The following is a 22,836-nucleotide window of genomic DNA, read 5'->3' as shown; positions in this document are numbered from 1 at the left end:
GAGCAACCACTATTCAAGTGAATAGTGCTCTACTATATAATATGGAGTTGCTCTTATACCTTAGGCGGGCCATAGCCCACGGCTATTTGTTAGTTTTTGCCTTTGCCTTTATTGGGCTAAACAGTGGCCCTTTCTCTCAGCTGAACGGATTTCACGTCTGCTAAAAACAACCACATATAAAAGTGGAATCTGAATTATCTTAGAGTAGATAAAGTGTAAATAAATATAGTGACCAGAGAAGTACATATAAATTTGCACAAGTTCATCATTAAAAGAAAGAGAAAAATGTTTGTACAGATGCATATTGGCATCCAATCTTTCTTACGGGCATAAATTACCAGTGTTGCACAACCTGTGGGAAAACTGTGGTATAGGGAAACCATACAACTGCCAACCTAAAACGAACTTCAGCTTTTCAATTCAAAAGGTTTCTTGTAAGAACTTGTAAAGCTCCTCTGCAACCTTAGCAGGATACTCCTCTTGAGGAAGTAGAGCACCTGGAACCTCAACAAACTTACTTACTCCCTCAGCTTCCCTCAGAGCTTCCATCTCTGCTTTTGACCTCTTTGGAGATCCTTCAGTCGACAGGACAAGAACTGGGATCTTCTGGCCGCCCATGTCTGCAATCTAACAAATTCCTCTCGTGTTTGTACAGGGTCAAGGAGACCAGTCAAGAAAGCAGCAGGTACATAGCGAGACCAGTCAAGAAAGCAGCAGGTACAAGTTTCAGTAGATCAAAGCCATCGTTATACTAATCACACAGATGCATTTTTCCATTCCAATATGCAGACATTAACTACTTTCTTAATCAAACTAGTGTAGACAGGGTTTTAGATATGATTGCTAACTACTAGACATCGATCGGTCTCATTAAGCATGCCTAAGTCCTAATCAGAACAGATTGTGGACTTAAATATGATAGAAAATTTGAACAATTTATACACAAAACTGTGTGCCCTAATGTTGATTGATGCATGTAGTACAATTTATACTAGGTATTGAGAGACTTTGATGCAAGGGCGGACACTCCAATGTAGTGGTTTAAGTCATAGGTAAAGTAAATAATATTCTAGCTCTCTATTTAAAATAAGCCTAGTTCTCTACGTAGAAATAAGGTGGGTAAAGTCTTTTGTCCGATGGGTATTCTTCCTATATTCATAGATTTCCTTCGGTCATGGCTCCTCATTGACCATCTTGGAGTTCTGACAAGGGTGAAGCACAATGACAGATTTTTACAAATCATTGGGCTGGGCTTATGTGTACAGTATTGAGTTTTTAGCATATTATTTCCAGCGTCTAATGGGTTTTAGTCAAGCTGCTGGAAATGACTTATTTAATTTGGGCATTTTATTGATATGGGCTTGTCTAAGTGTTATAGCAGACTACTAGATATCTTCCTAAGGCATTAGATCACTTTTTCCCCTCTCTCATGCTAACCCATGTGTTTGAGCCCGATGAACGGGCTTGAGTTTTAATGCTCCCAAGTGGCCTAAAACTTTTGCTCCTCGAACCCTCAATGGGCTTTGTGATTGCTTGTTTCCCTCCATACCACAACCTTCTCAGCAAGCCCTAGGTAATTATGTGGCTTGGGCCCACTAAAGCTTGTAGTATGGCTTGATATTGAAATAATGGTTTTTTAGATGGCATCGCGTGTTTATTTAACATGCTTGTGCTTGCGTTTTGTTGTACCGCAATAAGCTATGATCGGGCCAAGTGGCATTGGATAGGTTGGGGAGCGTGAATTTATAAATCTGGTGCATTTTTTATTCTTTTGCGCATGTTTGCTAGGCATGACGCATGACCCACGACTTATGTGGGTGCATCCCATAATTTCTCTTATGTCTCAGTTAGGTTTCTTTCGCGATCAATTTATTCGCGTTGGGCTAAGAATAATCTTGGGCTTAGTCCTTGGATTTTTGGGCCTCAACACGCACCAACAAGAACTGCTGGCAGCCAGACTTGAACACTTGTGGGGCTACACACAGTGCATGGACCTTACCAACTGAACCAACCATCGTTGACATAACCTATATAAATTTGATTAGAAGCAAACATCATAATTTTTCTTCTAGCAATGCAAAATGCCATATTTGAACCTTCAGAGCCTAGAAGAAATAGTTCTCCCTCTCTAAAAAATTGTACCAACCTGTCTTCAGTGGGTTCTTCAATCTTGGTAAGTTTTTCTCTTTTTTATTTTTTCAATTTTCAATTTTAATTGTTGTTGTTAAGTTTTTATGATTTAGAGTTTGGGTGAAAACTTTTGGGGATTGTTATATATGTTTTATTTTTGCAACTTGAATTATTAATTAGTATATATGATTTTTGGTGTCTAGCGTTTTTTGTTAGGATATCATGTCACATGATAATAATTGACCGACAAAGAGAGGAAAAACTATTTATTCATTTTTCAAAAAAAGTGGTAACGAAAACAAGGATACACCTTCTGCATCTGAAGTTGATACTTCAATTCCCAAGGAACTTACTCAATTCGGATCTCAAGTAGTTGAACAATGTTTGATTTGATATTTATTTATATTTTGTACTTCTTTCTGTTATATTTGGTCGTAATGTGGCCTTATTTGATTTATAAAATTTTATTTACATTTTTGTTTCAAGAGAAAAAAAAGGTTTATAATATATCTCCTGTAAAAAATAAAATTTACCCTACCCCTATAAAAATTCCTGAGTCCGCCATTGCTTTCATGCAACGGGGATACCACTTTTTGCTATTCCTGGCCAATAGCGCAATGACATGCATGATAACTTTTCCACGTGTCATTGCATTATTGGCCGGGGATAGTGAAATAGTGCTATCCCTATTATAAGAAAGTTTTTCTGCTTAATTAGGGTTCATGTGGCACAGACAGCTCCTGAAAGAGATTTTGGGTTCGACCAAAAAGAAAGAAAGAAAGAGATTTTGGGTTCTCATCCTCAATGCAGCCGCTGATAACTTGGCCAATTTGGGTCATAGCTAGCCTCTTATGCCTTAGGCAGGCGATAGCCTACGGCTATTTGTTAGTTTTTGCCTTTGCCTTTATTGGGCTAAACAGTGGCCCTTTCTCATAGCCGAACAGATTTCATGTCTGCTAAAAACAACCACATATAAAAGTGGAATCTGAATTATCTTAGAGTAGATAAAGTGAATATAAATATAGTGACCAGAGAAGTACATATAAATTTGCACAAGTTCATCATTAAAAGAATGAGAAAAATGTTTGTACAGATGCATATTGGCATCCAATCTTTCTTACGGGCATAAATTACCAGTGTAGCACAACCTGTGGGAAAACTGTGGTATAGGGAAACCATACAACTGTCAACCTAAAACGAACTTCAGTTTTTCAATTCAAAAGTTTTCTAGTAAGAACTTGTAAAGCTCCTCTGCAACCATAGCAGGATACTCCTCTTGAGGAAGTAGAGCACCTGGAACCTCAACAAACTTACTTACTCCCTCAGCTTCCCTCAGAGCTTCCATCTCTGCTTTTGACCTCTTTGGAGATCCTTCAGTCGACAGGACAAGAACTGGGATCTTCTGGCTGCCCATGTCTGCAAAGAGTCCAACAAATTCCTCTCGTGTTTGTACAGGATCAAGGAGACCAGTCAAGAAAGCAGCAGGTACATAGCGAGCTCCTTTCTGCTTGGTCAGTGCGTATCGGCTTTCGATAATTCCAGGAGTCACATTGTCCGGATTTGAATAGACATGTGATTTGTACTGAGATTCAATTGACTTCTCATTGCTGACAAGCATGTTATACATCATCCAGCCCACAGCAGGGGCTCGTAAGGTGCCCCTAAGCAGTCCATACCTGAAAATTTGTTAACAAAAGGAGATATCAGTCAGGTCATAGATCAAGAAAAAACTGGTGCTTACTTACATAGGAAAAGTAGCACTTTCCCTTAAAGACATCTATATTAAAGACATCTATATTAAAATCTTTAAAATGGACCAACTACATATTATCACACAATAACATGGAGTGATATGACTTAATGGTCTTGCACCGTAGATATTTCTGCAGAATAGTTATCCACAATTTGGGTTCCCAATTACAGCTCAATTGTCAACAACTAGAATCATTTAATATATGTTTTCAGATAGAATACCTTGTTTCCATGCTAGAATCTCGACCAAACACAATAGGAAGGGGACCAGCCCAGGTGGGTGCAATAGCAGCAATGGCTTTAGGTTTCACCGCACCACATTTTACAGCACGAATAGTTAAAGTGGCGGCGTGCCCTCCTCCAAATACTACAAAATCATTTTCTGGTTGATAGCAAGAGATTATTAGCAAGTAAACTTTAAGAAAAGAAAAGGCTGACCGCATAAAGAAAAAAAAAAAAAAAAAGGTCCTGATTGAGGCAATAAGCACTAACAAAGTAAAACAATCAGTAAATTTACTTTTTTCCCTCATTCGATGGGGGTTGGGAAGCATGATGTGTTTCAAGTAACTATATGTAGTTAAGAAGGTCGAGTACCTTAACACATGCATGATGGAACAAGATGTGTACATCATGCTAAGAATGCTCTAAATAGAATGCAGATAAACAGTAGTGGTATCTTCATAATATCATTAACCAAAGAACAGTAGTTACTCATCAACCTGAGCCGCTTATAGGACCATCAGGTGCATTGATGAAGTCAACCAGAAATTTCTCCATGACATCAGCAGTGTAGTCCATCTTTGGCCTATCAGAGTACCCCAGACCTGGCCAATCAACAATGGTTGCTCGCCAATTAATATTACCATCTTGCTGAACAAGATTACTTGCTACTGATCTCCATTCTTCGACAGTGCTTACATCAGAAATGGTTGGTATCATAAGGATGTTCTTAGAAGGACCCTCTTTCTCCTTTTCATGCTCCTCATAGTAGATGTTAATAGAATTTTCCTTGAATTTCCATTGCCAACTATTGCTCTGAAACAAAGTACAATCATTTGTCAGGCTGACAACACATAATACTGGACTCGACAAATAATTATTAGAAAGAAAATGCCAAACACAATAACATTAGTTGACTGGATTTTAACATCAATGTGTTTCTTTATAAACTGATCCCTATATCCTTGCAATTAACAAAATTTTAGTTTCCAAAATGTTGTTTGTTACCAGTGACATCCACTCCTAGTGATATTTGGTTCAGTGACTGATACACAAAGGTACACATGTACAGAATAAAATAGAACCGTTCCATCTAATTTTTCATGGAATTTAAGATAATATTAACTTGTGTTTCACATTGATAATAAAATGAGTCTCTTCTCTCGGGTGGTAGAAATGTAAACTTCAATTCAATACTTCAGAAAGAAAACTAATTCAAATCTTTTCCGAAATCCAATTTTTCATTTAGATATGTAAGCACTTTAATCCAATTTTTCTTGGTTAGTTTTGTGAATTCCCCCAGCTCATTTTCAAATTCATCCAATTTTCTCAAGTTTCCAAATTCCAATACATTAATGATTCGTACATACGTAGAAGCATAGAAGCCACAATCCAAACCTCAACTTTGAAACCCATGGGCAAAATGACAAAGTAAGAACAACGAAAAAGTACAATTGGGTCTCTGACCTTTGATGGGGCTGAAGATTTATCACCCACAGTGAGCTTGGAGTAGTCCAGGGTGGTTGAAGCCCTAATTGTTAGGGTTTTCTGGAAGCAAGCAGTCTGAGAGAAATTGGGTTTACGAGTTCTGCACAAAGGAGCACGGGATGGTTGTGAAGATGTGTAGAATGCTGCAGAGAGCGCCATGGATATGGTGCAGAAATTGAGAAAGAAGGATTACGGGCGGGGGCTTTGGGTCTTGGGTTTTTGGGTAAATGAGGTTGCGGCGGAAGATGCTGACCACTGGCTTTTACTGAGATTTTCTGCTGTGGAAAAATATCAAGTATCTCTGCTCAGCAGTCCACACTCAGCGTCAGATGAGAAATATGAATATATCAGTAGTGTCCACAATAGTTTTGGAAATATCACTCAGCACCAGCTAAGAAATAAATTTGTTCACTTTTTCTCCATATAGCGCCGTTGGTCTCCCTCCCGCCAAACGTTACGTGTCTTCCGTTTTTCTCACCTAACAGCTTGGGATATTTCCAAAAATATCTGCTTCCTCTGTTCATTACGAACGTTTACAAACATCGCACCTGAAATGCTCCGGCTTTGAAGAAAATTCCTAGCGTGTATAATCTGTACACATTTTGGGGGTTCAAAAGAATGAAGAAAATTGTTGACAACAACCAAATGGGTGTACTTGAATGAAAATCTGCCAGTACTTCAATTTTTCCATCTGCCTACTAAGTACTCAGTTGCTCCTTGTTGTTTTAGAAGTTCATTTTCAGTTTTCATCATTTCCCCTGCCTCCTTTGAACCAATTGTTGAAATTTTTGATCAGTAATGTGACTCAAGGACAAATTCTTGGCGTTCCTTCTTGTCTTGCGTATCCGTGTCAGTATATATACTTCCATGACTTTGATCTCTCTTAACTTATAGGAGCTATACTTCTTCAAGAACTTCGTCAGTTGCCACTCACCAGTAATCTTTGCAAGAACAAGAGCCGTCCTTGAAGGAGTGAAAACGGCTTCTGTCTCTCACTACGATCTCCAATCTATAAACCTTAGAAATCAACTTCATCACCATATGACAGTCCCTACAGACTCGTAAATTCTTCACAATCCTTATATTCATTCCTACCCGCAGTCTTGCCAAGCCAAAAGCTACAGCAAGTTTCTCACTGTGCCTGAACACTGAATCTTCTTTATCCTCTTCTTCTATGTCATGCAAAACACTCCCAACCTCTGGAACATAACCTCCATCAACCCTTATCTTTAACATTATCTCCCTTAGCTTCTCATAAGCCTCTTGTGTAATCTTATTTGATTTTTCACCAGCCGTAAAACTATACACGACCTTATCAACTTCAATCACACTCCATCCTGGAGTTTTCTTAATCCTCTGGTCAGCCATTGATCTTCTTACAGCAGCAACATCCTTCCAATTCCCTGCAACAGCATATACATTTGACAAGAGAACGTGGTCACCTGAATTTTCAGGGTCGAGTTTGGAGAGCACTTCCTTCACTTGTTCTGCCAACTCAACATTACCATGAACGCTACAAGCCCCAAGAAGAGTTCGCCAAATAACAGCATTTGGAGACATTGGCAATTGACTAACAAAATCATAGGCCTTTTGCAGTTTACCAGCTCGACCATATAGATCTACCATACAACCGTAATGTTCAATAGCTGGTTCTATACCATACAAGTATCTCATCTTAGAGAAATACTCACATCCTTCATCGATCAAACCAGCATGACTACAAGCATACAAAACTGAAATGAAGGTGATCCCATCAGGCCTAAATCCAGATGCTTCCATATCATGGAAAACTTGTATTGCTTCTTTGCCATAACCATGCATTGCAAGCCCCGCTATCATTGAAGTCCAAGAAATAATACTCTTTTTCTCCGGCATCCTTTTAAAGACCAACCGAGCCATGTCCACATTTCCAGATTTAGAGTACGTATCCAGGAGTGCATTATTGACTGAAATCATCCAAAGAAAACCAGCCTTCTCTACTAACCCATGTAGAATTTTGCCAAACTCAAATGCCCCAGCTTGTGCACACGCAGAGAGAACCCCAGTCAAGCTCGCCTCATTGGGTCTAATTCCTTCCCCCTGTAGTTCCCTGAAAAACCCAAAAGCCTCATCAAAACAACCACTCTGAGCATACCCAACAATCATAGTACTCCAAGAGACATCATCTTTCATCGGCATCCTAAAAAACGCCTTCTTAGCCAGCTCAAGCTCATCCGCTTTCACATACCCTGCAAGCAAAACATTCCACGAGGTCAAATTCCTCAAAGGCATACGATCAAACATTGTTTCCGCTCCCTCCACATCCCCACACCTAAAACACGCGGTAAGAATCGCATTCCAAGCCACCACATTTGGATCAGACATCTCCTCAAACACTTTGCGTGCAAAGCTGACAATCCCACATTCAGCATACATACTGATAATCGTTGTTCCAACAAAAAGATGGGTATCAAGCCCATGAGTCAAAGCTTGACAATGCAGCTGCATCCCATCTCTCAAAGACCGGCAATTGGCCGCCGCCTTGAGTATAAACGCGAAAGAAAAGCTATCAAGCGGGTCGATCAATTTCCGGTGCATTTCAACGAACACATCAAACGCATTGTGCGGGGTATCAGATTCAGCGAACCCACGAATGAGCGTGTTGTACATGAAAGCATCTGGGTTTCGAAAATGAAGGAGCAGACGGCGAGCATATTCGAGAGCACCGGAGATTGTGACCGCGCAGTGGAGGAGGAGTTTGCCAGAGACCAAAGGATGGGCATCTAGGCCGGTCTTGCACACGAAGGCGTGGACTTGCTTCACGGTTTTGAGGGTCTTGCACTTGCTCAATAGAGACACGCAGAGCTGTTCGGCGGTGTTCATTCTCAGCTCTCGCTCTCCATAGTTCAAAGACGCGGATTTTTTCCGCGGTTTCTTTTAAGTAGCCGTTGATTGCACTAATGCCACTCCAATTAATAGAAAAAAGCATGTTCTCAAATTAAAAAAAAAGGCCTATAAATCTTGACCGTTGAAAGAGAGCACGTGACAGCCGTTGGATCCTAGGGCAACTGAGGCTTCTCTTTTCTCTCGAACTCTAGGGCTTTAACTTTCTCGCTCTACCCCAAAAACAGAGTTCCTCTAACCCAGAGAGAGAGAGAGAGAGAGAGAGAGAGACGAAGATGGTGCAGAGGCTCACATACCGTACGCGCCATAGCTATGCAACCAAGTCAAACCAGCATCGGATCGTCAAGACCCCTGGTACTTTTATCAACCTCTTATACGTGGTTATTATATATTCATGTGGGGCTAAAGCTGGTGTTTTTTGGTCTTGTAATCAAAATGCAAACTCTGTGTGTTTTTCGTCGGCTTAGGTTGGTTTGGTGTGAGTTTCTTAAGGTCCCTTTTGCTTTATTTTGTAAAGAAACTCTATTTCCAGATTGTATTGTTTCTTCTCCAAAAGTAAATATTTGTATGGATTTTAATTTCATAATGGAGTTTAGTAGTATACAACTTCGGACAAAGTAAATTGCATATGTCTAGAATTGTGTTATTTTTCTGAATTCTTGGATTGGCAATATAGGGTAAATTGAAAAGAGGGTGTGCATTGTGCAATGTTGTGTGCATGAGATTAGAAAATTGATGGAAATAAGAAGCTGCATTGTTTGTTGTTTTACGAGTTGAATGGTTACAATAGAGTAGGTTTAAAATCTTACATTTTATTGCAAAAAAAATAGAAGATCTTACATTTTGACCGGCTAAACTCCATTGTTTGTCTCCCTCTTTTCAAATTCTATGCATTTAATGTTAGGTTTCTGAGTTGGAATTATGGAAACATGTTTTGAAATGCAGAAACTGTGTTAGTATGTGTCCTGCATTTGTATCGTATAGACCATAGTTTTCTTTTGGATTATAATCTGATCATTCCAGCATTTGCATTGTAATATATACCATAAAGTTTTCTATTCTGTTGATTTTGTGTGGATGGCTTTTTGCTTATTCCTTGGCTGCATTTGATATTTAGGTGGAAAGCTTGTGTATCAGACCACTAAGAAGAGAGCAAGTGGACCCAAGTGTCCTGTTACTGGAAAGAGAATCCAAGGGGTAGGTTGATTGTTTGTGGCTATGACTTGTGTTGGTTCTAACTTTTGTTGTTCAGCCTTCTGATTATGGATTTCCAATTATTTTTATTTCTTCCAACAAGTGTACATGTGAATGGCATTGACTTAGTGTTACAATCAGGAGTACGAGAATTCACATTAAGTATTTTGGTTTATATCATATGGTTGGTAATTCTAGGAATCAAATGTTCTGTGTAGTCTGAGCATCTTATTTTTTAATGTTTGCGGCCATATGTATATGCTTGCAACTTTATTTCATAATGAGCTTAGTTTGTCAGGATTTATATGTTTGGGAAAATTAGGGCTATCATGTTGATATATATAATATATATTGTAGTGCTCTATGTCTATGTGATGTGATGAACGTATGTATATGTTTTTTATATTTCTTGATTACTTTGTCTCGAGAAACTCTGCCTGGTTATATGCCCACTGTTGTTAGTTCTCACTCACTGCCATATGCAGATTCCTCACCTGAGACCTGCTGAATATAAGAGGTCTAGACTATCAAGGAACAGGAGGACTGTGAATCGCGCATATGGTGGTGTGCTGTCTGGTGGAGCTGTACGAGAGAGGTTTGTATTTCTAGAAATATTACTTATCTAGAGATCTGTGGCTTATTTGGGCACTTCTTGGTTGATGTGATTTTGTTAACTTTTTATTAATGATTCCAAGTGCCAATAATATTTCTTGCAATTTCTGGTTTTGCAGGATCATCCGAGCCTTTTTGGTGGAAGAGCAGAAGATCGTGAAGAAGGTTTTGAAGATTCAGAAGGCAAAAGAGAAGCAGGCATCAAAGAGCAGCTAATCTGCAATAGAGAATGTTTTTGTTTTTCTTGATCTCCATGTGTGAAATTTTGACTTTTATTATGAGAGGATGAAGATTGTTCGAACAATACCTGTTGTCAACTAAATTTGGATGAGTTTCATAGTTGACAACTTGACGTAATCACTTCATTGATACTTACGATATTGAAAATGAGGTTTTTAATCGTTATTTTTACTTTTACTGTTTACAAAATCCTTGGATTTCTAAGAGGCTCTGGGTTTGAATTTTCTACTGACTTTTAGCGGCGGTGTTTTTATCCGTGGATAATAATGTCTAAACCCGCGGCTAGCGGCAGTTTTTTTCGCTGCTAAAGACTTCCTACGTGAATGGGGCTTTAATTTTGTCACGAAAAGTCCATAATCCGCTGTTAAAAGTTAATAGGCGTCGCTAAAACACGTGACTGTCACATATATATGGAAACTGCGTTTTTCTTTCTGTTTTCATATAGATCGTTTGCTTTACCGCCCTTAACAGATTGTTGTCAATCCGGTAATTCAGGTTAAAGCTGAGACAAAGTTGATTGCACCAAGGAAATACGAGAACCTAGTGGCAATTGCAAAGTTTAGAACCCGCAAAGAAAAACTGATTGATTATGTTTGGAGTAAATTCTATATTTTTGTGTTATTGATTTGACTCCTCATTTCCTATAGTTTTTGTTATGGGTTTTCAAATTTAGTTTTTGTATAATAAATTTCAGCAGATTCTTGAAGAAGGACCCTGGCACAAATATTTTTTATTTAATCAGTTTCTTGCTATTAAGCATAAAATATTATTGTGGAAGGAACTACTGAAATGAAAATGAATTAAAAGAAGTATAGTACAATATGATATTTTAATTATAAGGACCAAGGAAATTGCTCTACCATTTGTGTTTTTAAATTAAAAATATATTGATTAAAAGGTATAGGGAGAAAGAGAGGGATGACAGGAGAAAACAGAGTGATCCTCCTGATAGTGATTTTAAGAACAAAAGCCAATTGTTTTTAACGTTTATTGCATTCAAAATCAAAACTTAAACTCAAAGGCATACTATACCAGTGTCTACAGTACACAATAATTTTAACAACTAATGTGATCTAGCATGAATCGTCCCTTTCCTCTCTGGGTCCAGCATTTTGTAACCAAAGAATTCTTCATAAGCTTTGTAAGGGCCAAACTCTCTCCATTGGTGAAAGAAGCTCCTCCTTGAAGAGATTGATATTCCTCCACTCCTTCAAACACTTTCAGTGTCTGTGCTCAAGCGCTTTCTCTTGTGCATCACTGCGACTTGTCAGCACTTGGCTCATGCCCTCGAACAAAAGCATGATGTGATGCGTTAGGCAAAAAAACCATTTTTTGATCAACTAGCATTGTCTCACCTGTTGCTGGATATAAGAGGCCCATAATCAAACTTGGGCTCTTTTGTAAGGATCTTCAGGCAGGATCCGAGGAGCATTTTTCCAAGTTTCATCAATGTTCTCTAGGATGATGTATGAGTCAGCAATGGATTTTCCGTTGTGGACAAGTACCGGGACCTTCTTGTGAACCGGATTGTACTTGAGGAGCAACTGGCTCTTGTTGCTCAAGTCTTCTTCTATGTGCTCATAGGGTATGCCGTCTGAGAGCTATTTCCACCCTCTTAGAGTAAGTACTAGCCCACATGCCATGTAGTTTTACTCTGTTCTCCTCTTCCATCTCTCCCACTACAAGTAATGACCTAGTTTTCTGGGTTCAAGTTTATGAGGCTAGCCTTTATATAGATTTTATCTTGCACCCTTTGTCATGCTTTAGCTAGCCTGAACTGCTATAGTCAGAAGTCAAACGGATGAAAGTTGAAACAATGCTTTAACTAGCCTGCTACATTCAAACGTATAGCCGGGCGGCTATACTCGGGGATTTTTTTAAATTTAAACCGTATAGCCGCACGGCTATACTGCCGCCGTGTGGCGATACTTGTTTAACACGTGGCGAAATGCTAGGCACAGGCGGGTCCCTTTTTTTATTTATACAAATTTATAAATAAACTCAATCCTAGACATGTATTTATAAAAAAATCCAAGTACTATTTAAACATAGAAACACACCCAAAATCAACTCCAAAGTCAACTTTTTGGGTGTGTTTATAAATGGGTTTTGAGTGTGTGTAATGATGGGTTTTGGGTGTGTCTATATGTTTAAATAGTGCTTGGATTTTTTTATAATTTCAACTCCCATTTTGGGTGTTTTAGTGAAACTCCCTTTTTTTTTATTGAATAGTATAGCCGGTCGGCTATACTACGTTTTTCAATCAAAAAATTGTATTGCTGGCGGCCGTACTTTTGACACGTGTCGAAGTGCGCACTAGCCCTCAGGCGGGCCCTCTATTTTTTAAATAAATAGTATAGCCGCGAGGCTATACCCGGTGTTTTCTATTAGAACACTAGTACAGCCGACCGGCTATACCATGGTTTTTATAATAAAAAAGTACAACCGTGCGGCTTTACGGGGGTCTTTTTTAATAATTAGTATAGCCGACCGGCTGTACGCTTTACTTAATATTGGATTACCAAACACGCGGTGGATGAGCTCATTGACCAGAGAAAAGCAGTTCTTTATCTTCTTTTTTTTCCTCAAAGAGGCCATTGACATTTTCGTCAATTTGCTACATTATAATTCTTATGGAGCATCTAGTTATCTTACAGTTAACTCCACAAAAACGTTTATCTGTAATGTTTTGGTTCTTCTTAAATTGTAGATCCTCTGTTGATCAAAAGTCAACGTGGGAAAGGACATATTTTTTTATCTCAGACCAAAAATTGAAAATATTTTAAGATATCGATGACTACAGGTTCCCTTGAGTAAGAAGGAACTGATCTATTAGCTGGTCAATGCCCTTATCACCAATGCATTTTTTAAAGGATGAATTCTTCATCAGGACTTGACAAACAAGTTAATAAGAAAAAATGGAACTCTATAAATGCTGCAGTAACATTTGACTCCAACATTCAAGCCAAAACTGAAAAAGAGTGTGAAAGAGAGATGGCAGAAGGAAACAAGGTGATCCTGCATGGATCGTGGCTTAGTCTTTACACAAAGAGAGTGGAACTGGCCTTGAAAACAAAAGGCATCCCCTTTGAGTCTGTGGATGAAGATCTGAATAACAAGAGCCCATTGCTCCTCAAGTACAATCCCGTCCACAAAAAAGTTCCTGTGCTTGTCCACAATGGAAAGCCTATTGTTGAGTCACTCATCATTCCTGAGTACATTGATGAGATATGGAAAACTGGTCCTGGACTTCTGCCTGAGGATCCTTACGAAAGGGCCTGAGTTCGCTTCTGGGCTAGCTTTGTCCACCAACAGGTTTCTAAGTTTTGTCAAACAAATTAATGAGATTTTTTCGGCTAAAATTTTCGTGGATTAATAATGGTTACAAGTTTTGAGTGCAGGTATTTGAAAGTCTGTCCTTGGCCTGCACATCTGATGGAGAAGTACAAGAGAAAGCCATCAAGGAATTGCTTGAAAAATTAAAGACATTTGAAGAGGGAATGAAGGAATTTTTCTCAGATGGCATTGCTTCGATTGAAAGAAGCAAGACTTTGGGACTTCTGGACATTGTATTGTGTTCAGTATTTGGACCTCATAAAGTTCAAGAAGAAGTTCTTGGTATCAAAATTGTAGATCCAGAGAAGACCCCACTAATATTTTCTTGGGTGACAGCTCTAACTGAACTGCCTTTGGTGAAAGAGCTAACCCCTCCTCATGAAAAGCTGCTAGCTCTTCTTCAATTCTTCAGAAATAATGCCCTCAAATCTGGTGCTGCTTGACCTTATGTTACATCAGTATTTTTATTTGTAATTTCAGATTTGGGTTACTAAATGATGTCACACATGACATACAAATAAAAATAAGCCCAAATATAAACAAATAAAACATCGTTATATGATTTGAAATCCAAAATTTGGAATATGCTTTGGTGTGTATGTTAAAAATGCTCTTACTTTCTATGAGTGTTTGTTTAATAAGCAGCAGTAACAAGTTGATCATATGAAAATCCAGAAGTCTTGTTTGAGTTTTGCCTTTCGCTTATTGTTATTAGGCCAATTCATTCAACTTTTCTTTGAATATAAACAAACAAAACACTGCTATATGATGTGATACACAAAATTTGGAATATGATTTGGGAGTGTAGAACATAAGAAGAAGAAGGCATGAGGCTAATAGGTAAGTATCTCACTACAAGTACAAGCCAACAAACTATTGATAAGGAAAGGAATAACATAAATTTATCTGTTAAACCATGAGCTTATCCCTAGACTAGAAAATTGCTCAATCATTTGTGTTTTAAAATTACAAAAGTATTGACTGAGGGGCCTCAACTGAAAGATCAAGATGTATAAGAGAGATGACAGAAAAAAAAGAAAGAATAAAAGAGGGATACCTAGCCCTTATGTTAAGAGGGTGGAAATAGCACTCAAACTCAAAGGCACACCATATGAGTTTGTGGATGAAGCTTTGAAGAACAAAAGCTGATTGCTTTTTACGTTTATTACAATATTCAAAACTCAAACTCAAACTCAAAGGCATACTATATATACAGTGTCTACAGTACACAATAATTGATGTAACAAATGGATCATAGCCGGCCGTCACATAATATGGTCAACTAATGCGATCTAGCATGACTGGTACTTTTAATAAACTGAAGCAGTTCAACAAGCTTGTCATGAGGAGGGTCAACTTCTTTCACCACCGGATGCTCCTTCATTGCTGCAACCCATGAGAACAACAATGGATTCCTTTCTGGGTCTAACATTTTGAAACCAAGGACTTCTTCATGAGCTTTGTAAGGGCCAAATGTTACAACCATCAATATGTCTAGAAGTCCCAAACTCTCTCCATTGGTGAAAGAAGCTCCTCCTTGAAGATATTCCTTCATTCCTCCTTCAAACACTTTCAGTCTCTCAAACACTTCCTCAAGCGCTTTCTCTTGTGCCTCACCACGGCTTGTCACCACTCGGCTCAGGCCCTCGAACAACTGTATTAACAAAAGTAAGCATGATGATGATGCACTAGGCAAAAAACCATTTTGTGATCAAGAAGACAGACAAACGGGAAAACTTAGACATGAGTCTTATTTTCTCACCTGTTGCTGGATATAAGAGGCCCAGAATCGAACTTTAGCTCTTTCATAAGGATCTTCAGGCAGAATCCGAGGATCACTGTTCCAAGTTTCATCAATGTATTCTAGGATGATGTATGACTCGGCAATGGATTTTCCGTTGTGGACCAGCACCGGGACCTTCTTGTGAACCGGATTGTACTTGAGGAGCAACAGGCTCTTGTTGCTCAAGTCTTCTTCAATGTACTCGTAGGGTATGCCTTTAAGCCTGAGAGCTATTTCCACTCTCAGAGAGTAAGTACTAGCCCACATGCCATGTAGTTTTACTTTGTTCTCCTCTTCCATCTCTCCCACTACAAGTAATGGCCTGGCTTTCTTGGTTCAAGTTTATGAGGCTAGCCTTTATATAGATTTTATCATGCACCATTTGTCATGTTTTAGCCTGAACTGCTATAGTCAATAGTCAAACGGATGACCTTAGACTGAACAATGCTTTTAGAGAAAGGAAGGCATATTCTTAGGAATTCGACCACATTTCTTGCGCAATAAGTTTAAACGTATCTACTATTTTTATGTGGCTTGAAAGACATGAATTTTTGTACTTTTGTTCCTTCAATGTCAGAGTTGCTAATTATATACCGTCCATCCAAATTGGTCTAAGCCACACTTTGTTCTAGTTAAGTTTATTATCTGTTTTTGTCTGCCATCTCTTTCTCTCCCTCTCTGACCTTTTGCTCGGATGTCATTCTGTCGGCATATTAATATAGAGTTTTATCCATTTCCTTAACTTGCTTGACAAATCTGCATAAACAAAGATGCTAACTTTTCAACTTTTCAAGAGAAAGGGCCTCAATCAATATCAATAGTCGTGTAATGCTAGATTTAAAAACAAATGGCTATACAATTTTCTTGGTCAGAACAATCAGAATATTAGTAGATGCACCTTTCATGTGAAGTTTTCCAAAAGATAATGTAAAGAATTCTTTGGATTACCAAGCACTGGTGATGAGCTCATTGACCAGAGAAAAGCAGTTCTTATCTTCTTTTTTTTCCTCAAAGGCCATCGTCATTTTCGTGTATTTGCAACATTATTCTTATGGAGCATCTAGTTTATCTTACAGCTAACTGTACAAAAAACATTTTTCTGTAAGGTCTTATTGTTAGAGACCATCTGTAATGTTTGGTTCTTCTTAAATTGTAGATCCTCTGTTTATCAAAACTCAACATGGGAACAAACATATTTTTTTATTTTCAGATCAAAAAAGAGAAAATATTTTAAGATCTGGATGACCACAGCTTCCCTTGAGGAAGAAGAAAATGATCTATTAGCTGCAGGTCAATGCCCTTATCACCAATGCATTTTTTAAAGGATGAATTCTTCATCAAGACTTGACAAAAAAGTTAAGAAGAAGAATGGAACTCTATAAAAACCTGCAGTAACATTTGACTCCAACATCCAAACCAACACTGGAAAAAAAGTGTGAAAGAGAGATGGAAGAAGAAAACAAGGTGACCCTGCATGGGTTGTGGATTAGCCCTTACTCTAAGAGAGTGGAACTGGCCTTGAAAACAAAAGGCATTCCCTTTGAGTTTGTGGAAGAAGATTTGATGAACAAGAGCCCATTGCTCCTCAAGTACAATCCTGTCCACAAAAAAGTTCCTGTGCTTGTCCACAATGGAAAGCCTATTGTTGAGTCACTCATCATTCTTGAGTACATTGATGAGACATGGAAAACTGGTCCTAGACTTCTGCCCGAGGATCCTTACAAAAGGGCGCGAGTTCGCTTCTGGGCCAGTTTTGTCGACCAACAGGTTTCTAAGTTTTGTCAAACAAATTAATGAGTTTTTTTGGGCTAAAGTTTTCGTGGATTAATGGTTACAAGTTTTGAGTGCAGGTATTTGAGAGTCTGAAACTGGCCTTCACATCTGATGGAGAAGTACAAGAGAAAGCCATCAAGGAGTTGCTTGAAAAATTAAAGACATTTGAAGAGGGAATGAAGGAATTTTTCCCAGATGGCATCGCTTCGATTGAAAGAACCAAGAATCTGGGACTTCTGGACATTGTATTGTATTCAGGATTTGGAGCTCATAAAGTTCCAGAAGAAGTGATTGGTACCAAAATTATAGACCCAGAGAAGACCCCACTAATATTTTCTTGGCTGACAGCTCTAAATGAATTGCCTTTGGTGAAAGAGCTAACCCCTCCTCATGAAAAGCTGGTAGCTGTTCTTCAGTTCTTCAGAAATAATGCCCTTAAATCTGGTGCTGCTTGACCTTATGTTACATCAGTAATTTTATTTGTAATTTCAGATTTTGGATACTAAATTATGTCACACATGACATACAAATAAAAAGTAAGGCCAATATAAACAAATAAAACACTGCTGTATGATTTGATAAGGCCAAATTTAAATGTAGAAATGCACTTATTTTCCTTATGCCCCTTTGTTTTTTTCTGTATTTATTTTTAATAAGCACAGACGAAAATCCAGAAGTCTTGTTTGAGTTTTGCTCGTCAAGTTTGTTGCCTTTAGCTTATTGTTATTAGGCCAATTTACCCTACTGTTTTCAACTTTGTTTTGAATGTAGAAAAACAAAACACTGCTATATGATTTGATAAACAAATTTTGGAATATGCTTCGGAAGGTGAAGAAAAGAAGAAGAAAATGGCATATGGGGTCAATTGGTAATTATCTCACTACAAACTAGCTTAACAGAGGGAGTTTTGGTTTAAACTCAATAGTAAGTTTAATATTGTGGTAGATAATTATTCACTAAACTAAATGAGGTCAATGACTAAAATATAGCATTTAATTTTATAATAATTAAATACTAATTATTCACTAAATAAATAACAATTTCATTAATTAAAGTAATTAAATAAGGCTAAGATATTTCTTAGTTACAAATATCAAACGAAATAACTAAAAAAATAGGTATATTCGAATAAATAAATATAAATATTCAAATATATTAGAATCTTCTTGGTTATAGCCGCGCGGCTAAATAAAATATTTTAAGGGTATCGCCGCGCGGCTTTACGCTATAAGAGTCTATTTTAAGCGTATAGCCGCGCGGCTATACTCCATAAATATAAGTAGTCTATTTTAAGTTTATAGCCGCCGGCTATACTCCATAAATAATATATTTTAAGGTATAGCCGCGCGGCTATACAAATGCTCTGAGCGTATAGCCGCGCGGCTAGACTCCATAAATAATATATTTTAAAGTATAGCCGCGCGGCTATACACTTTAAGAGCAAAAATGCTCTGAAAAACTAATTCCAAAAATTCAAATCCGCAATCAACACCATACATAGAATATTACATGAATTACTTGCATAATCGAACAGAAAAATCGCACAAGAAACTGAAAACAAGAAATGAAGAACATATATAAGACATGACGCACGCTCTTGAGAAATATACCGCTCTTCGTTTTGTAGCAGCAGAAAGAGAGAGAGAACAAAGTCCGCTTAGCACACTGTAGCACCACCCGTGCAAAGACGTTCCGACGCCGTCGTCGAGCTGAAGGAGATCGCCCATCGTTTGATTCATTTTGACGTCGTTGTGTTTAGGTGCATATCAGCGTTTCCTTTTCTTAAAGAAAAAGGGTATAAACGTCAATTCAACTCAAATTTAAACGGACCTAAAAGCAGCTGGCAGGTCCATTGACTATATCCTTATTATTTTTCATTATATTGAGTGTTATTAAATTTATATTTTAGAAGTATAGCCGCGCGGCTATACTTTTTAAAATGCCAGCAAATCAGCAAGCCCAATTTTTTATTTATAACATATTCATTTAAAGTGAATCACGCTATGTCACATGTCCAACAACCTACTTCCGACCGGCTGGACACCGTCGATGCCAACCCCCACCAGCTGCACACCGTTGATGCCAACCCCTACCAGCTGACTATCAAAGTTCCAGATATATATAAAGTTTATAAACATTGAAGTATAGGATACTAAGATTGATAGAAAACAATATTTGCAAGTGCCTGCAACATGAACTCTACAATCGAAATTGCTCAACATCATTAGTAATTTGTTAATGGTTTATGAGTAGTGAAATTCAATATTATCACCTAACTAATAGCATCTTCGTCTGATCAATACTAGTTTACGGCCATACCTTCAATGTTCTCGCGGCATGCCAAGTTGAGCTCGGGGGCATAGAGTGTCATCCAAATCTGTAAGACATGTTAGAAGCCGCCAAACAGAACAGTGAATAGTTGGCCAAGTGGAAGTACGAAAGAAGAGATGCTTTTAATAGTTAAATCCAGAAGTCTACACAATTAAGTCAAATTTTGTCTACACAAGTGAAAATATACACTAGAGGGTATCATACCAGGTTTCAAATTTAGGATACTAAATGATGTCAGAGGCCAAAATAAACAAATAAAACAATGCTATGATTTGATACCCAAAATGGGGAATATGTTTTGATGTATGTGAAAGTGTTCTTAGTTCCTTCGCCCTTGTATTTGTATAATAAGCAGCAGTAAGACAATGGACAGCTTTTATTTCCAAGTTTTGTTACCTTTACATTATTTGATTAGGCCATGTTTACCAGTTTTAAACTTTAACATTGGAAAGTAAACTATGAATCAAGAATCATGGTCAAGCGATCACTTGTCAAGGAAAACCTCTGGGGGTAAAAATCTAGCTATCGCTTCCGAATAATATGTTCCTACGATTGGAGCATTGTAAGCAGCTAGAGAAATGGCACGTTTCTGCTGTTTGTGATCATTTGCAGGTTGTAGTAGAAGAAGAAGCCACTTGGAAAATGGAAATGCCACTGATCCCAAATGAAATTAATAATGTTTTCACCCTTGAAAAGCAAAGCTATTACTCTAATCAAAGTAGTAAAAACCAACTTTCTTCAACTTCTTATTTAAAACATGCAAAACAAAAAGGACAACACAGGTTAAAGTTAAACAACATGGAGCTGCCAATCCATCGAATTTTACGACTGAGATGGAGGATTGATGGCAAGCTGTCTCAAGGTCCCAAGAAGTGCCACAATCTTTTCATGAGAAGGGATTGTCTCTTGCACCAGAGATAGCTCGCTTAGAGCTTCCACCCAAGAGAACAGTAGTGGAGTTATCTCTGGGTCTATAACTTTGATACCAAGAATTTCTTCTGGAGCTTTAAAAGGGCAAAGTATTGAACTTGCTACCACCTCTAGGAGGCTCAAATTCTCAGCCTCAAAAGTTGGAATTCCATCTGGATAAAAGCTCTTAATTCCCTCCTCAAGCACCTTCAATAGCTCATACACCTCATTGAGGGCTTTCTCTTGTGTTTCCCCCTCAGTTTTAACTGCTGTCATCATGATGCCAGAAAACTGCACTTAATTACAATCATTAGCCCTTGTATTAATTAATAATCACATTGATAAACTCACTTGTTTTATATATAAGAACAAAACACAAGGCCGGCCATCTCCAATAGTACAACAAGCATCAAGTTAAAAATGTCCTTATTCAACATTTATTACTAAAATAATGCTAGTGACATCAAATTTTATTTATCAAATTGTTTGTATGTATGCATGCATTACGTCTTATATTTTTAGTGAACAAATTTGGCGAGTATAGCAGGAAATAGTAGCATAGAGATAAGAGGGTGTCACCTTTTGATGGACAAAATCAACCCAAAAGCGAACTTGTGCCCTTTTGTAGGGATCTTCCGGGAGAAGGTGAGGACCATTTTTCCAAGTATCTTCAATATATTCAAGGATGACAAGAGACTCAGTAATGGGCTTTCCATTGTGAACAAGCACAGGAACTTTCTTGGAGACAGGGTTGTACTTGAGCAGTTCTGGGGTCTTGTTCTTCAAATCTTCTTCCACATATTCATAGGGTATGCCCTTCAGTTTAAGGGCTAGTTCCACCCTCTTTGAGTAAGGGCTTGCCCAAAACCCATGTACTATCACACTCTCGCTCTTTTCCCCTGCCATCTCTTCTTTTTTACTCAGTTCTTTCTTGTGTAGTGAGTTCATTCTTGCTGCCTTATATAGAGTTCTAAACTATGTCCACTAACATTAGTATTTTACTATAAGGCTAAAATAGTTGGCAGGCAGGCTGCTTTTGTGGAATATAATAATTCATTAAAGAATGGATTATGATTTGTTGGAACTTTGTGAAAGACTGCTTGCATTTGTTTGTTGTTGTTGTTTTTTTGTTGTGGCAAAACACTGAGGGCTCGTTTGGTACGTCGGACGGTACTGACTAATTCCGTCGGATAGTATTAATCTGTTCGGAGAGTACTGACTATTTTATCCATAATATTATAAGACGTTTGGTGCTGTTCTGGATAAATTGTCTGACTAAGTTATACTGTGTTTGATGATGTTCCGGATAACATCAGATCAGACTATTTTTAAAATAAAAAAAATTCTTTGATAATTTTAATGGAAATTGAGATTCAAATGACACAATTTTTTTTTGGTAAGATTCATATGACAAGATTTTTTTTCATATAACCCATTATCATAATTGTAGTATCTCATAAAAATTCCAACATACTCTCATACGTTAATAAAAACAGTACCAAATAATGTATAATTCAAAGTGATCACATACTAAGGTGATAAAAGCAAAATGGAAAGTTGTTCATAAACCAAACTACATCAAAGAGTGAATCATAGCTCCCTTGCCCCAAGTAAGAGAAGAACAAATGCTTTTCGCATAGCACCATCCAATGTCAGGAATGTTCTCTCATCACTTGCTTTCTCCAAAATTAGCTGTAGTGCCTTAATTTGGTCATTAATAGACAAGTCCATTTTTGCCAATTCAGCAGCAATGTCAGGTCTTGGTTTTGATCCTTTCACCAAACTAGTAGTTATAGTTTTCAATTGGTCAACAGACTCAGAAATCATCTCACCAAATGTTTTAGCCATTTCCTTTTGAATATCAGTATCTGTATTTCGTTTGCGGTTTCGACTGCTTGAGCTAGCTGAGTTTTGTTGATTTGATCTTAGTAAAGAGGCAGAATGATTTGATCATGGTGAAGAGTAAATGAGTCAATAAAAAGAAAAGAGGATGCAGAAGCTTACCTTGGGAAAAAAAATATTGAAATAATATGAAAAACTAATGTCAAGAATGGGATTCGAACCCATGCCCTTTCGGACCAGTACCTGAAACTGGCGCCTTAGACCAACTCGGCCATCTTGACTGATTGTTAGGTGAAGCAATGAGATGATAATTATTCATACTAGCCAAGCACGAGTATTATTAC

The 22,836-nt window shown here is 37.9% G+C and overlaps 7 protein-coding genes, 1 non-coding gene and 1 pseudogene across 8 annotated transcripts; 3 read left to right on the top strand and 6 right to left on the bottom strand.

Annotated features, from left to right (window-relative positions):
- Positions 1-3,167: 3,167 nt before the first annotated feature.
- On the bottom strand, positions 3,168-5,748 carry LOC103338515 (alpha/beta-Hydrolases superfamily protein). The gene is made up of 4 exons (XM_008241728.2): positions 5,569-5,748; positions 4,602-4,917; positions 4,105-4,264; positions 3,168-3,806 (listed from the first exon to the last, which is right to left on the bottom strand). Exons 1-4 carry the CDS (start codon positions 5,746-5,748, stop codon positions 3,347-3,349), a joined length of 1,116 nt encoding a protein of 371 aa, XP_008239950.2. The 3' UTR covers positions 3,168-3,346.
- Positions 5,655-8,501, bottom strand: LOC103338556 (Tetratricopeptide repeat (TPR)-like superfamily protein). The gene has a single exon (XM_008241769.3). It carries the CDS (start codon positions 8,449-8,451, stop codon positions 6,520-6,522), a length of 1,932 nt encoding a protein of 643 aa, XP_008239991.1. The 5' UTR covers positions 8,452-8,501; the 3' UTR covers positions 5,655-6,519.
- A 162-nt stretch (positions 8,502-8,663) lies between these two features.
- LOC103338517 (large ribosomal subunit protein eL34-like) lies at positions 8,664-10,677 on the top strand. Its single transcript, XM_008241729.3, has 4 exons — positions 8,664-8,826; positions 9,590-9,669; positions 10,152-10,261; positions 10,398-10,677. The coding sequence occupies exons 1-4, from the start codon at positions 8,748-8,750 to the stop codon at positions 10,492-10,494; spliced, it is 366 nt and encodes a 121-aa protein (XP_008239951.1). The 5' UTR covers positions 8,664-8,747; the 3' UTR covers positions 10,495-10,677.
- Positions 10,678-11,581: 904 nt separating this feature from the next.
- LOC148915376 (glutathione S-transferase U9 pseudogene) lies at positions 11,582-12,189 on the bottom strand (annotated as a pseudogene).
- Positions 12,190-13,495: 1,306 nt separating this feature from the next.
- On the top strand, positions 13,496-14,430 carry LOC103338518 (glutathione S-transferase U9). Its single transcript, XM_008241730.3, is given in 2 exon segments — positions 13,496-13,833; positions 13,920-14,430. Coding segments are annotated over 2 exon segments (699 nt in total). The 5' UTR covers positions 13,496-13,512; the 3' UTR covers positions 14,298-14,430.
- Positions 14,431-14,984: 554 nt separating this feature from the next.
- LOC103338519 (glutathione S-transferase U9-like) lies at positions 14,985-15,956 on the bottom strand. The gene is made up of 2 exons (XM_008241731.2): positions 15,617-15,956; positions 14,985-15,508 (listed from the first exon to the last, which is right to left on the bottom strand). The coding sequence occupies exons 1-2, from the start codon at positions 15,935-15,937 to the stop codon at positions 15,137-15,139; spliced, it is 693 nt and encodes a 230-aa protein (XP_008239953.2). The 5' UTR covers positions 15,938-15,956; the 3' UTR covers positions 14,985-15,136.
- A 1,095-nt stretch (positions 15,957-17,051) lies between these two features.
- LOC103338520 (glutathione S-transferase U9-like) lies at positions 17,052-18,030 on the top strand. The gene is made up of 2 exons (XM_008241733.3): positions 17,052-17,404; positions 17,488-18,030. Exons 1-2 carry the CDS (start codon positions 17,084-17,086, stop codon positions 17,863-17,865), a joined length of 699 nt encoding a protein of 232 aa, XP_008239955.2. The 5' UTR covers positions 17,052-17,083; the 3' UTR covers positions 17,866-18,030.
- A 2,533-nt stretch (positions 18,031-20,563) lies between these two features.
- Positions 20,564-21,556, bottom strand: LOC103338521 (glutathione S-transferase U9-like). Its single transcript, XM_008241734.2, has 2 exons — positions 21,230-21,556; positions 20,564-20,941 (listed from the first exon to the last, which is right to left on the bottom strand). Exons 1-2 carry the CDS (start codon positions 21,554-21,556, stop codon positions 20,564-20,566), a joined length of 705 nt encoding a protein of 234 aa, XP_008239956.2.
- Positions 21,557-22,692: 1,136 nt separating this feature from the next.
- TRNAL-CAG (transfer RNA leucine (anticodon CAG)) lies at positions 22,693-22,773 on the bottom strand. The gene has a single exon. It is a non-coding gene; the product is annotated as a tRNA-Leu (tRNA).
- Between the last annotated feature and the right edge of the window lie 63 nt (positions 22,774-22,836).

Source organism: Prunus mume, linkage group LG7 (genome assembly GCF_029339155.1).
Source record: "Prunus mume cultivar Tortuosa linkage group LG7, ASM2933915v1, whole genome shotgun sequence".
Classification (NCBI taxonomy): Eukaryota; Viridiplantae; Streptophyta; class Magnoliopsida; order Rosales; family Rosaceae; genus Prunus; species Prunus mume.
The sequence above is the reverse complement of the archived record's forward strand: the minus strand, read 5'-3'. Positions and strand labels throughout refer to the sequence as shown.